Raw genomic sequence first — 9,973 nt, forward strand, 5'->3', positions numbered from 1 at the left:
TGGCGGCGTTCCGGCCAGACGCCACCCCTCCTTTTCGTAATTTTTTTCCCGGATTATCTCGCTTTCCGGCGACGATGACGGCTCTCCGGTGTCCCTCGGCGATCCACTCCAACTCCACATTCTTCGTGAGAGTGAATTACGGTTTCGGTAAAAATTAGAAAAAGGGCAAAAGAGTCAAAGTAAAAATAATTGTGGGATTTATGTAGAGATTTGTGGGCGATATTTAACAAATCCCAAAGGCTAATAAAGTACTCAATAGATTGAGATCAGGCTCTGTGGATATTATAACATTGATTTAGAAATGAATCTCAATAGATTGAGATCAGGCTCTGTGGATATTATAACATAGATTTAGAAATGAATCTTGTGCTTCTAGTTATCCTTTGGTATCTAGAAAAATACTTAACAATTTATGTTAAGGAACAAATTCCTAATCAGATCAATCATGACTTAGGCCTTGTTTAATTCAATTATTTTTACTTATTTCAGAAAAAAAAAAAAAAAAGTTCAGATCAGATCATCGTTTTATGTGCAAGTTTTTATCTTTAAATATCTTTAATTTCGAAATGAAAAAAATTATGAAAATTACAATTTAATAAAATACATATTATTACGAATCTAACAAGTCCCTCACTTAATATATTTTTATCTTATAGATTATCATACACTTAAGGTCAAACTTTGGTCAAATCTGACAATCAGATCAAATAAGTTCAGATAAATAAAAATAAGATGAATTAAACAAGGCCTTAGAATAAAAAAGGATTAAAGTTAAGGATACATATTACCTCCATCCATTCTAGATGAAGTTATTTTAGATTAGGCTATATGCCTATATTTAGTCGGATGAGATTAGTTTTTAACACTTCCGCGTGACAACAACATACGAATTAGTGGACATTTCCCCCTACTTATCGATGACCCCACACCCCAATCCAATTTGTTTCACCAGCACATTAAACTCGGCCACCCGTGTGCTCTTCCCTCCCCCACTTCCTCCACTCCCCCTTTAAATTCTTCCCCCCTAAAAATCCCACTCATTTTAATTTCTCTCTCAACTTTCCCAAAAATAAAACATGGACCTCTTTTTCACACTCACTCTCTCCCTCACCTTCACCGTCCTCTCCCTCCTCCTCTTCTCCCTCCACCGTAGGCGGTCCCACACCCTCCCCCCCGGCCAAACGGGTCTCCCCCTCATCGGGGAGACCCTCCAACTCATCTCGGCCTACAAAACCGAGAACCCCGAACCGTTTATCGACGATCGTGTTAAACGGTTCGGGCCCATTTTCACCACCCATGTTTTTGGTGAACCCACAATCTTTAGCGTTGATCCTGACGTTAACCGGTTCATACTCCAAAATGAAGGGAAGTTGTTTGAGTGTAGTTACCCGGGTTCGATCTCGAATCTTCTTGGAAAATACTCGCTTTTGTTAATGAAAGGGAGTTTGCATAAAAGGATGCACTCTCTTACTATGAGTTTTACTAATTCTGCTATTATTCGTGATCATCTTTTGCTTGATATTGATCGCTTGATTAGCTTTAATTTGGAGTCTTGGCCTTCTAAAGTCTTGCTTATGGAGGAAGCTAAAAAGGTTAGTCATTACTACTTGTACTATTACTACCTTTTAACTCATCCCGTGTTACAAATTTTGTCTAAGCGAGTCATAAAAAACAATGATGTAGACAGGATTCAATCTCATATTTATAACATCCATTGTTGCGCTGTTAGGACAATTTTAGTTAACGCGATAATATTGTCTTGGCATAATATTCTCTTAAAAGTAATAATTAATTGATATTTTATTATATATAGATGTCAACTAATTTGAATGGTTAAAGTTTTAAAATAATACTTAGGAATAAATCCCGACTTCAACTAGTGCCTTTTGTGACTCTCACCGCTAAAAAAGATTGTTTGCGTCTTGCTAAAAAAAATAACTTTTATTTGAAGAATATTGGGAGGTAGGTTCATATGAGGTTGAACTTGAACCTCTAAATAAATGGATTCTTTTAATTGTTAAGGAAGAAAAATGATTTTTAGTTCAAATGTTTGACCTTCTTTAGTATCAAAATTTTTATTTGACCTTTATTTTTAATTGGGGGATTAGTTAAAGCTAAGGACATGTTAAGTTATAAGGTAGTGATGAAGGACAAAATGAAGTAGAAAATTTAGAATAATCAATACTTAAAAAGGGTAAATAACACCACTAATATTTGTTTTATGACTTTTTTAACTATAGTTGTGGGACCTTATTCCTCGTGAAAGAAGTATGACTGGATTAGCAAACTCATTCTTCAAATTTTTATTTTGTTTTATTTTATTTTTGTTTTCCTCCTATGTTTAATTTCGTAGTACGAATCCTTTATTTTCTATTTTTATTAGACAAAGATTACCAAACTCAGTACTATTGTACAGTGATAGTTTTATTAGTACCAAATTTACGGGTAACTTGCCATAAATCAGACCACATGCCGCTTTGTGCCTGTCCCTGTCATTTGTAGGAACATTTTTACGGGTTGTCCAAGATCACCCCGTTATCTATTTATATTACGCGGGACATGATCATAAAGTTAATTTACGTTGATTATTTATATCGATAAAAAAGTTTCTTTGCTTAACTAATTAGATATTTACGAGAGAGGGATTGCTCTATTAACTGCTCTTATGGTTCTCTAAACATTAAAAAAAAATAGGTATTTAATAGAGGCTGCAATACGTCTAAGATATCCTTTTTGACTAAATTAAGAGTATTATCTATATTTCGCTTTGTATTAATTGTCTACTTATAAGACAATTAGGCGATTGGTTTATTTTATGACACGTAAATTGCTCTACATGAGGGGCAGGGGTGATTGACTATTAGCAAGATAAAGTAGTAGTGTTATTATAATTAGTGTAGTGACGTTTAAATACTTTTTATTGATTTTCGTAATTTTTAATACGAAGTACTAGAGTATATATCAATAAATTTTTTTAGTGTTATAAAAGTGAAAGGAAGAAAATCATTGTGATTTCCGGCAACAATAAGTAGACGCACAATTTTGATGATCTGTTTAATTATTCTCCATCCTTTTCTTTTAGATCAATATTTGATGAATTCTAAACTATAAAATACTAATATTTTTATGCACTTACTTTATAGTATCTTTATAAAATTGTTGGTAGGTTGTTTAAATATTATACAACTATAATTATGGACATTAAAGGTAAGCTAAATCTTATGATTACGTGTGAATGCAGATTACATTTGCATTAACAATGAAGCAGCTATTGAGCTTTGATCCTTGTGAATGGACCGAGAGCCTTAGAAAAGAGTACCTACTTGTTATTGATGGCTTCTTCAGCATTCCCCTGCCTTTCTTCTCTACCACGTACAATCGCGCCATTAAAGTAATTATCCCTAATTAGTCTTCTCCTCGTTGTTCATCGATAATTATTTATATTAATATCGTATATTTGAGTGATTGTGGTTGTGTGTAGTGGCTCCTAACTTATGTAGGACGATCTATATTATTGAAAAAATTACATTCATGAATTTATCGGGTTTTTTATGGTAGTAAAATAGATACACGCAGTATATGAACCATAGGTCCATACATTTATTGGTAAAAATTTAATGTTGGAGATATACTACTTATAAGATTAAATTCATCATCTAGTAATTATATAATAATGGTGGAGGAGGCATTATGATAATTTGAGGAACATATAAAGGAAACATATTGGACACAAAAGAAGCATCAATGGGACCTATTTTATGTATGGATCCCCATCTTTTTATTTTGACAATTAGAGGAAAAGTGTCCCAACTTTCCTATGATTATTATGTATATTTGTAAATGTTAACAACTTTTGGATAAACATGAAACCTTTTACTTTGTACTAGTATAACTAACTACGAAAATATATACCGTTTTCTAATTAATTTATGTGCTTATGTTTATTTTTTGTTTGTTCAAGGCTAGGACGAAAGTGGCCGAGGCACTAAATTTGGTGGTGAGGGAGCGGAGAAAAGCAAAGGAGATAGGCGATAGAAAAAACGATATGTTAGGGGCAATGCTCGACGAGGAGGCCGGTGGTGGACTCTCCGACGAGATGATAGTGGATTTTCTAGTGTCTTTGTTGGTGGCAGGGTATGAGACCACTTCTACAACAATGACTTTAGCAGTCAAATATCTAACCGAGACTCCTCTTGCCCTCATTCAACTTAAGGTAAATTTAATATATATATTTTTTTTTCTCTAATATTCTCTGTTTTTTCCACTTGAAAAATTCCACAAATTTTAGTAAAAAATAAATTATGGGTCCACATCACCCCCACGAGTGGCATCAATTTTATGGTCCCTTTTAGAAGCTTCATCATCTTGTTATCTGAATTCTCAGCCAAACACACATTGAATGGTTAGATTTTAAACCTATATAAAAACATAATCGGATGGTTAGAATATAATGTATTAATGTGGGTTAAGAAGAAATTTAAAGTAAAATTAACTAATTAAAGTAACTAAGCTACTTCCATTTTATGATAATCTACTTAATCATATTCAAATCAAAAGATTGCTTTAAAAAGCAATATTAATTACATGTATAATCTTTGTGAATTATGTCATGGCACATGTAATACACAAGTCATAAAAAAGCTTTACATTTGTATTTTTAAGTCTCATCAATCATAATTCATACACAAGCAAAGTTTGCTCCACTTTTTTTTAGATCTTATTATTATAATTATTATTGTAATTTACAAATAAAAATACTTGACCAATAATATTGTATCCTACTTTAGTTTACGGGGGGCATAAAGGCCCGGCCATGCATATGAGGTTTCAAGCTTTCAACACCTAACATGCGCTAGAGATAGTCATAACATTTATTTATTTTTATTTTTATTTTTTTGGCCTTTACAAATTATAGTGGGCTGTAAATTTTACTAGAGATAATCTAATTTCAAAATTAAATATAATCAACCTTGATCAATACTTGTATTGTTTTTACTTTTTTATTTTACATTTAATTTACAAAATAATTATTACGTAATAATCAGTTATCTTATTAATTTCACTTGCTATATTTTCAATTTCAGCTAACTAATTAATTTTCATTTTTTTAGATAGTGTTACGAACATAAGATGATTTGATTTTGTAAAAGCGGTAAAGTTTTTCGATTATAAAACTACATACGGGTCAACATCTCCAAACCATAGTGGAAGTTACACATAATCTAATTTGTAAATTATGTTAAGAGTTCAGTGTTAGAAGAATATGATGAGGAAAGGGAATCGAGATAGTATAGTTAATTAGTTATACCTACCAATTAATAAGGGAATATCCCATCACAAATTAAGTAAAGAAAAAAGAGGATTAGCACTTGACTAGATTGATTAGGTAGGTGTTGTCCTTTAGCTGCTAAGGAATGAATAGGTGTGGTTTTAGGAAACCCACGTGGGGGTGGTATTTTGGTACTCACATAGAAATGTAATGTATAGCTAGGGACCAGAATACCATGCATGCTGAACTAGCTAGTATTAGTACTATAACTACTAGGAAGCACGATTTATAGCTTAATTAAAAGAGGATTAATAGAGTGACTAAAGATGTCAAACTAGTTTGTTGCCTAATACGGAGGACGTTAAAACTTTAACGTCGGACTTTTAACAAGTGTACGTGGAAAATATTTTACTTAGAACATATGTGAACTAAAAGTAACCAAGCATGTTTGATGAAGTTGATGGGAAATTTATCCTATGAATTTGAGATTACATGTTCAAATCCCACCAACTACATTTGCTTGGAACTTTAGAAAGATTCTCTTACCCTCTCCTCCACGTGTGGTTTTGCCACCCTTTCTTGAGCTATAAATCCTGCATGAGTCAACCTAATATAAGCTAGCGAATTAAGCCTCTTAGAAGTAGGGGAAAGAGTTAGGAATCTCCACTTTCGAAGTGTCCCGTAAAAATTAAACTTCCAACTACGGTATAATTAAGAGACTACTAAAAGCTAAACTTAGCTTAGCTTTCCGTCCATAGAAATTACTCGTAGGTTAGGGAACAATTAAACAAAGGGGTCAATATCAAATTAAAATACAAGTACTCTTAAGTATATATAGTCAAAAACAGGAGGTAGGAAAGAGAGAAAATGGAGTTGAATGTAATTAAAGGTGAATGTGAAAGGCAGACAAATGCAAAGGTATTTCTGGTTTGGGTGGATTGATATGATGATGGATGAATGAATGTAGCTTTGTCTTTCCTTATAGCATCTTCATGTCTCCTCCAGTTTTCATTTGCTTCTGATTTCTGTCAGATTTTAGGTTACATTTAGGTAGACTAGCCTTTGACTCTGTTTTTACTTTGAATCTTTTTTCCTCCTTGCAAAAAAAAAAAAAAAAAAAAAAAAAAAAAAAAAAAAAAAGTACATCCATTATCTACAAAATTTTGCATGTACTATTTTCATCTTCTTTTTTCACATCTCTTTACCTTGCCAAATTATTACACATCTAGTGTGTATTAGGCTATTAGCATCATTTGATGTTAGCTGTTAATTAATTAATTTATCTATTATCGATTATATTAAACTGCTTATACAAATTATATCGCCTTCGTGATTTTGAATGCCCTCCTAATTATAAGGCTTCTTTATACATACACTCACGTGAACAAATCAAAGTTTGAATCTTAGCATGTTTCTAATCCTTTTTCACACGTCAAAGTCTGACGTGCAAATCAAGACTGGATATCACATTCTCTAAAACCCTGTTCTTTTGAGCTGCTAATTTGATATACTCTTTTCAATAGCTCAAAAGATAGGGCCTAAATCAACCTAGTTCTTTCGTGAGTTTCATCTTACCTTACTGAAAATAATTTGAAAAAAGGGTAAAAAAATCTAACTTTTTACACTCCTCACGTGAGTTTATGGGCCCCAAAAAAGGATATGCAACATGATGAGTAAATCTCATTTTTTTTTTTTTTAAACCAAAAATCCAGCAAAAGTCCAAAATGCAGAAATAAGATCAGAGGAACAAGGAGGAAAGTGTCAGGAATTAAATGGCATCTTTAGAAATTATTACTGCTTAGGAATTATTACATCTGTTAATTTAATAATAACCATAGAAAAGTGTGAGTTTGAGTTGCACCACCGTTCACATTTCTGCAAGGCTAGATACAAATTTAGAATGTAAATTAGAGGCTAGATGCTGGCCTATGTCCCTACATTTTTATTTGCTCTTTTGGCATTTTATGCTATCCTAAAGTATTCATGACCACACTAGGGTAACTTTTGGGTAACATCAACAGTCCATTTTTTGTATCAAGTTGACTATTCCCTTGCATGAAAGTTTCACTTTTGAATTGTTTGTTTCAAATTTATTGCATGCATTTGGTCTAAATGACTATACAATTGCCACTTGGCATTACTTTATTAGCCATATATACATACATGATACATTTTCATTAAGTATAGGTTATTATGTCATTTGAAGTGTTTAACATGTATTGGGGTGTGCTCAACGTGTGTTAGTTTCTAACACTAGTATTCTAATGTCATTTTATTAAAAAGATAACTCAAAAGGACTATCTTTTGCGACTCTTTGACTACCAATGCAATATAATTCTTAATTAGCCATGTAATTGAATCAAAATCATATTTTGACTTTTATAAACCTTTTGCTAGGTTTAGTATAGTTTTAAATCAACTTATATGACCTCGGGGATATCAGACGCATGAACTTCAAATTTGGAAATTTTTTTCAAAATTGGCTCGAAAGCGTGGATTATAACCTTCTCTTTTGAACAATTATTAACTTTTCGAGACTCGATAAAGAAAGAGGCAGAGGTGCTTGCCATGGACCCCACAAGACCTAGGGAGACTATTTGGATTGTTAAAACCGTCAACTTTGTCTTTAAATTGTCAATTTATTCATAACCTCATTATGCTCAATTTAGTCGGTGATGACCAATTTTAAGCTCATAATGCGACTTACTTCATCCTTCATACAAATCCTATTCATTTATCTGTATCATGTACCTGTATGGACATTTTTAGAATGTCAGCAATGTATAATGCTGCTTCATATTATTACAGGAAGAACATGAAAAGATAAGAGCTAAGAAGGGTGAAGATGAGCCGTTGCTGTGGACAGATTACAAATCAATGCCCTTCACTCAATGTGTAAGTCTTAATTTATACGTAAATGTAATTCTGCACCCAAAAAAAATCTGCTAGTATACGACAGTCAGTATTGTTCTGTAAATATCGGTGTCTTTCACTTATGTGAGTTGTGTCACTCATGGTATTTATCTTTGTTATATGATGGGATCTTCAGGTTGTGAATGAGACTTTGCGCGTGGCAAATATCATCGGAGGCATATTTAGACGTACTACATCAGATGTTCACGTTAGTGGTACATATAATTTACCCTGCTTCTTTGATCTATATTTTCAAGCAAAACTCATGAGCAACAGCAAGTTTCTTAACAAATGTGCTTTTGCTTTTGTTGGACCTTTTTGTGAACAGGCTATACAATACCGAAGGGGTATAAAGTGTTTGCAGCGTTTAGGGGTGTACATATGAATGATGAATACTTTAAGGATGCTCGAAAATTCAATCCATGGAGATGGCAGGTAATATTCATCAAATACTATCAGTTAGTATATACTAACTTATAGAGTATAAACGTGTTAACTCTATAATATCTTACATTTGTTTGAAAAAATCTCGTTCTTAGGTCTAATTGAGCTTGTTTTTTGCTGTGATTGTAACGTGAACAGAGCGAATCAGCAGCGTGCCCTCCTAGTGCATTCACCCCGTTTGGTGGAGGCCCAAGATTGTGCCCTGGCTACGAGATCTCTAGAGTATCAATATCTGTCTTCCTCCACCACCTCGTCACAAAATATAGGTATGAGCTTGTTTTTGTCAACTAATCACCATTCATAAATATTGGTTTGAGTCCTTTGATAGTAGACTATTTTACCATCCATATTTTCCTAGGCATACTTCTTCCTCGTAATAATATGTGAAGTTAACCCATTCATTTTTATGGTTACTCAACAGTTGGGAGCCTGCAGAACAGGATAAGTTGGTCTTCTTTCCTACAACTCGAACGCAAAAACGATACCCCATTTATGTGCATCGCCGAAATCCAGCAGTGTAAAGAAAAGGGAGGGAGATGCAAGTTTAGAGTATAGGAGAGCTGTAAAAAAGATTGAAAAAGAACAAGAAGCTTACATGTTCAAATCCAATAAGAAGGCGAAAAAGGAAAACGAGATAAAAAAATAGTTGGAGAGGTAAAATTGGTTTATATCAATGAGATTAAGCTGCTCAAGTTATTCAGGAAGTGAAACGAGCAGTTACTCTTAATTCTTTTGGTGACTGTTCAATAGTAAACAATGAAAAACTTGCACCATTGTACATGTTTTTACCAATTGCCATTAGTTAGGCCTAATTTCTTCTTTTTGGTCACTCTCATCTTGCTTTTCATTACTTCTTGTCAACTTTTAACCCTTTCAATTCAATTCCCTAACCCCACTGTCTTTTAGCTTCTTGTGCTAACCCGTAAGATTAGTCACACTCATAATGATGAGCTACGATTTTCATTTTCGGAACAGAACTCGAGAGAACCAAGAAGTTTTAAGTTAAACAAGCTTTATAGCGTAATAACACCCAACATGAAAATTAAGAGCGATGCATCATGCATGTAATTACGTATGTCTGGTTGCGTGACCAGATATCGAATGGATCGATTTGAAGTTGGGATACTGCCAATCTTTCTGTACTTGAACATGAAGATGGTACTGAACCTGCCGAAAAACTTGGACCATTGATGCAATTAAACTGTTACAAGTTTATACTATGAGTTTATAGAACAGAATTCAGGAGGCGGAAGAAAGTAAATGAATGGTGCTTCAGAGGCTGGTTGCCTGTCTATCAAGTGCAGATGCTACAAAATGAACACTCGCTACCAAAAGTTGTGTATAAGA

The 9,973-nt window shown here is 33.4% G+C and overlaps 1 protein-coding gene across 1 annotated transcript; it reads left to right on the forward strand.

Moving 5' to 3' along the window:
• Positions 1-853: 853 nt before the first annotated feature.
• Positions 854-9,455, forward strand: LOC110699265 (cytochrome P450 90A1-like). The gene is made up of 8 exons (XM_021876760.1): positions 854-1,592; positions 3,242-3,391; positions 3,962-4,213; positions 8,078-8,164; positions 8,319-8,397; positions 8,511-8,617; positions 8,765-8,892; positions 9,048-9,455. The coding sequence occupies exons 1-8, from the start codon at positions 1,077-1,079 to the stop codon at positions 9,145-9,147; spliced, it is 1,419 nt and encodes a 472-aa protein (XP_021732452.1). The 5' UTR covers positions 854-1,076; the 3' UTR covers positions 9,148-9,455.
• Positions 9,456-9,973: the final 518 nt, after the last annotated feature.

Source organism: Chenopodium quinoa, unplaced genomic scaffold (assembly GCF_001683475.1).
Source record: "Chenopodium quinoa cultivar QQ74 unplaced genomic scaffold, ASM168347v1, whole genome shotgun sequence".
NCBI classification, from domain to species: Eukaryota; Viridiplantae; Streptophyta; class Magnoliopsida; order Caryophyllales; family Amaranthaceae; genus Chenopodium; species Chenopodium quinoa.